At 31.2% G+C, this 3391-nt stretch overlaps 1 protein-coding gene across 1 annotated transcript in view; it reads right to left on the bottom strand.

Annotated features, from left to right (window-relative positions):
* Nucleotides 1-834: 834 nt before the first annotated feature.
* LOC21399645 (probable glucan 1,3-beta-glucosidase A) overlaps nucleotides 835-3391 on the bottom strand; it is a 9263-nt gene continuing 6706 nt past the window's right edge. Inside the window, exons 6-8 of the mRNA XM_010092250.1 lie at nucleotides 2679-2828; nucleotides 1794-2170; nucleotides 835-1025 (exon numbers count right to left, since the gene is read on the bottom strand). Of these exons, the coding sequence (XP_010090552.1) occupies nucleotides 835-1025; nucleotides 1794-2170; nucleotides 2679-2828 (718 nt within the window). The remainder of the gene's footprint in view (nucleotides 1026-1793; nucleotides 2171-2678; nucleotides 2829-3391) is intronic.

Below are 3391 nucleotides of genomic sequence, written 5' to 3'. Positions count from 1 at the left end.
TCATTTCGGTTTTTTTCTTTTTTATTTGTTTTTAAGTCTCTTTTTTTTTTATTTCCTTCTTTAGTCTTTAATTTTTTTCCTCCCATCCGTATTTAATCATATTATTATTTTAGTCCTTATGTTTTTTTTTATTTACTTTTCTTCTTTTTTTCTACTCCTTTCTTTTTAATTTACTTCATTAGTCTCTTATTTTTTTTCCCTCTCACCCTTTATCTAATCTTATCTTTTTTTTTTCACCACTATACCTACTTTTTTTTCACGAATCTTTTTTCTTTTTGCTTTTCTTCCTTTTTTGTTTAGTCCTCATTCCCTTTTTTAGTTCCTTATTTTTGTTTTTTGCTCTCACCCTTATTTAATCTTATCATTTTTTTACCATTATACATTCTTTTTTTTTCCTCCTTTTTTGCTTTTCTTCCTTTTATTTTGTTGTCCTCTTTCCCTTTTTTATTTCATTTTTTTCCTTCTTTAGTCCCTTATTTTTGTTTTTTCTCTCACCCTTATTTAATCTTATATTTTTCTCCGGCATACATTCTTGTTTATTTCATCTTTTAAAATTTCATCCCCTAAGTGTCCTAGTGAAATAAATTTTTTTTTTTTGTATTAAACTATTAGTTGTGTATTAACAAACAGCTAAAGATTTCTGTTATTAGAAAAGCAAAAGTGATAACACAATAATCAAAAGCCAAAACTTAATGCAAGATAAAACTTACAAAAATTCTGCGATGCATTACATTGGACGAAAATAGGGTTATTTAACAAGAATTCTGCGATGCATTGCATTGGAGGAAAATATGGGTTATTATTGCCTAATTAAGCAGTAATAGGAATAGTACTTTAGAGATTTAGATGGTAATTCTCGATCATTTGCTGGAGGCTCCAGTACTCATTATCTTTAACCTTGTAAGACCAAAATGCCCATCCGAAATTGGCACCACGTTCATAAACTTCAATTTGGGCGTTTGCAAAATTTTCGTGGTCTTTACCTGTCCCCACATTCTGATTTCCCCAAGATGCACTCCATTCTTCTGTAAGGATCATTTTATGAGTTTCCATATTAATATATAGATGCTAATACATACTAGGAAGGGAATTCCTATAAAGGATGTAAAAGTTTGATTATAATGTTTTTGAACTTTTACAAAAAAAAAAAAAAAAAAGGATGTTATTTTTGACAAATGAAGAAGAAATTAACTGTACATAAAGTCACACATTTTTTTTAAAAAAAAAAACATAAAAGACACCAAATTGGAAACATAAAGTCACTCGTGTCTTTAAACTCAGAGTAAAAGTATGCCACATATGTCCCGTTTATTTTATTAATTTGAATTTAGAATTCTAATTTTGCTATAGTTAAAGGTCTCAGAAACAGTCACGTCTAATTTTTTTACTATAGTAAAAAACTCTCACATAAAATCACATTTTAACTCGAATTAAAAACTCAAATGAGTAAACTAAACGAGCCTAATTAATGTAATTGGTTTGTGAAACCAGTACCAGTTACTACCAAGACTGTACTTATTCATCCATAATAAAACTATTTAAAATATCAACAAAATTAAATAAAATAAAATTTAAACCTAAAAAACTCAAAAAAAAAAAAGAAAGAAAGAAAAGAAACCAATAATACTAAGTCTAGAAGGAATACTTTTTTTTTTTTTTTTGATTAACCACTTTAGGCATTTGCATTAATAAGAGAAGTAAACGGTATTTCAGAGGAACAGTGTTTAAGGTAGCATATTTATAATGTGGTCTTTGTAGCCTTACCAATTCAGCTGGCCAAAAAATTCACTTACCGACGAAAATGAGGGGGAGACGGTTAGATGTTGTGACCTCCTTGAGTTCAGAAGCTCGTTGCCCATAGATGTAGTTTATGTTGTCTCCAATACTCATGTTGTCAAACTTAGGTTCAAAGGCGTTATAGAAATGCACGTCAATGACTACGCGGTCGTCGCCGAGGCCGCTCGCGAAGGGGAGGAGCTCCTTCCGATTGGCGCCACCACCTAGCCGGTTTGACAGGATCACATAAGCATTACTTGTGTACTTTCTCACAGCATTATGACCCGCTCGGTAATATTCTGTAAGGGTGTCTAGAGGGATACCTCCCGTATCATCTTCTGCCCAAGGTTCATTCATTAGCTCAATTGCTATTAGGCTTTGATGGTTCGCGTATCTGCATTTCAAAACAATAGAGAGAAATATGACAAGAATGAGAAATATTTTTTTTTTTTAAAAGATAGTGACAGAGTTTTGGTCGAGTTGGTCGATTTCTGCGGTTTAAAATATTTTAAAGCCGCTAACCAACGTAATAGTCAAATCCTTAATTTTTTGTTTGGTTTTGTTTGGTTTGATTGGATTTAAATCTACTGTCTAATTTTTGGTATCCTAATTAGTGTCTAACTAATAAAATCTTACCACATCTTATGATAAACATAAAAGAGTAAGTTGAAAAACAATCTAATTTTTTTTTTTAATGACATGACATGATATAATTAGTTAGATATCAAAGTTAGACATTAAATTTGAGTCCGGTTTGATTTGTATTAGTCTGTTTCGGCAATTTCTTCATTTTTCTGAAGCCTTAGTCTATATAGATGGACAATCGTATCAACTGAAGGACATAAAGAACAAGCTTATCAAATGAGGAACATGGAGAAACACAGAGATATGTATGAGATCACCTTTTTGCTAAAAAGTCTATGACATCCACAGTTTCTTGAATGTTGGAATTTCCCCATTCCTTATATCCATCCCGTGACCCACTGTGTTCATTGCCATTCTGAGAAGCTTTAAGCGCATGGAGATCTACAACGACCTTAATTCCATATTTTCTGCATTACATATCAAGTGATGCCATTAATCCAAGAATCTTTGAAATTTTGAGATCAAATCCTTCATCATGACTAGTGTTATTGTAATGACTGAGAAAATTCCAGACTTTAAATAATACAATTTATTTATTTAAGCCAAGGATTTTCCTAGAAAATATTATGTGACTGAAGGATTTATGGAATCAATATATGTATTCCTAAATTCTGTAGCAGATTTCATGTTAAGTTCATGTTTTCGATCAAGTAAATTCGATCGATAAATTCTTGCCGTACTTTAAGGCGGAATAATTTTCAGTACAAGTATAGTTTGAGAATCTTAATTTCAAGAATCTCCAAACACAGCATGATGTTAGCAGCGTAAAAAAAAACGCACTGACATTTTTAAAAAAGAGAAAATCCTTAATTGCCAGACAGCTAGGTTAAAGTCACAAGATAGATACCTATAGTAGAAGGGTACAATGTGAGCTAAAGAGTTGACACCGTCAGAAATAATGTCACTCCCGGGATATAATGCAGAAAAGTTAAATTTAGAATTTATTCAGTCTAGAATTAATTTCAAGACT

Source organism: Morus notabilis, unplaced genomic scaffold (assembly GCF_000414095.1).
Source record: "Morus notabilis unplaced genomic scaffold, ASM41409v2 Scaffold841, whole genome shotgun sequence".
Taxonomy (NCBI): Eukaryota; Viridiplantae; Streptophyta; class Magnoliopsida; order Rosales; family Moraceae; genus Morus; species Morus notabilis.
The sequence above is the reverse complement of the archived record's forward strand: the minus strand, read 5'-3'. Positions and strand labels throughout refer to the sequence as shown.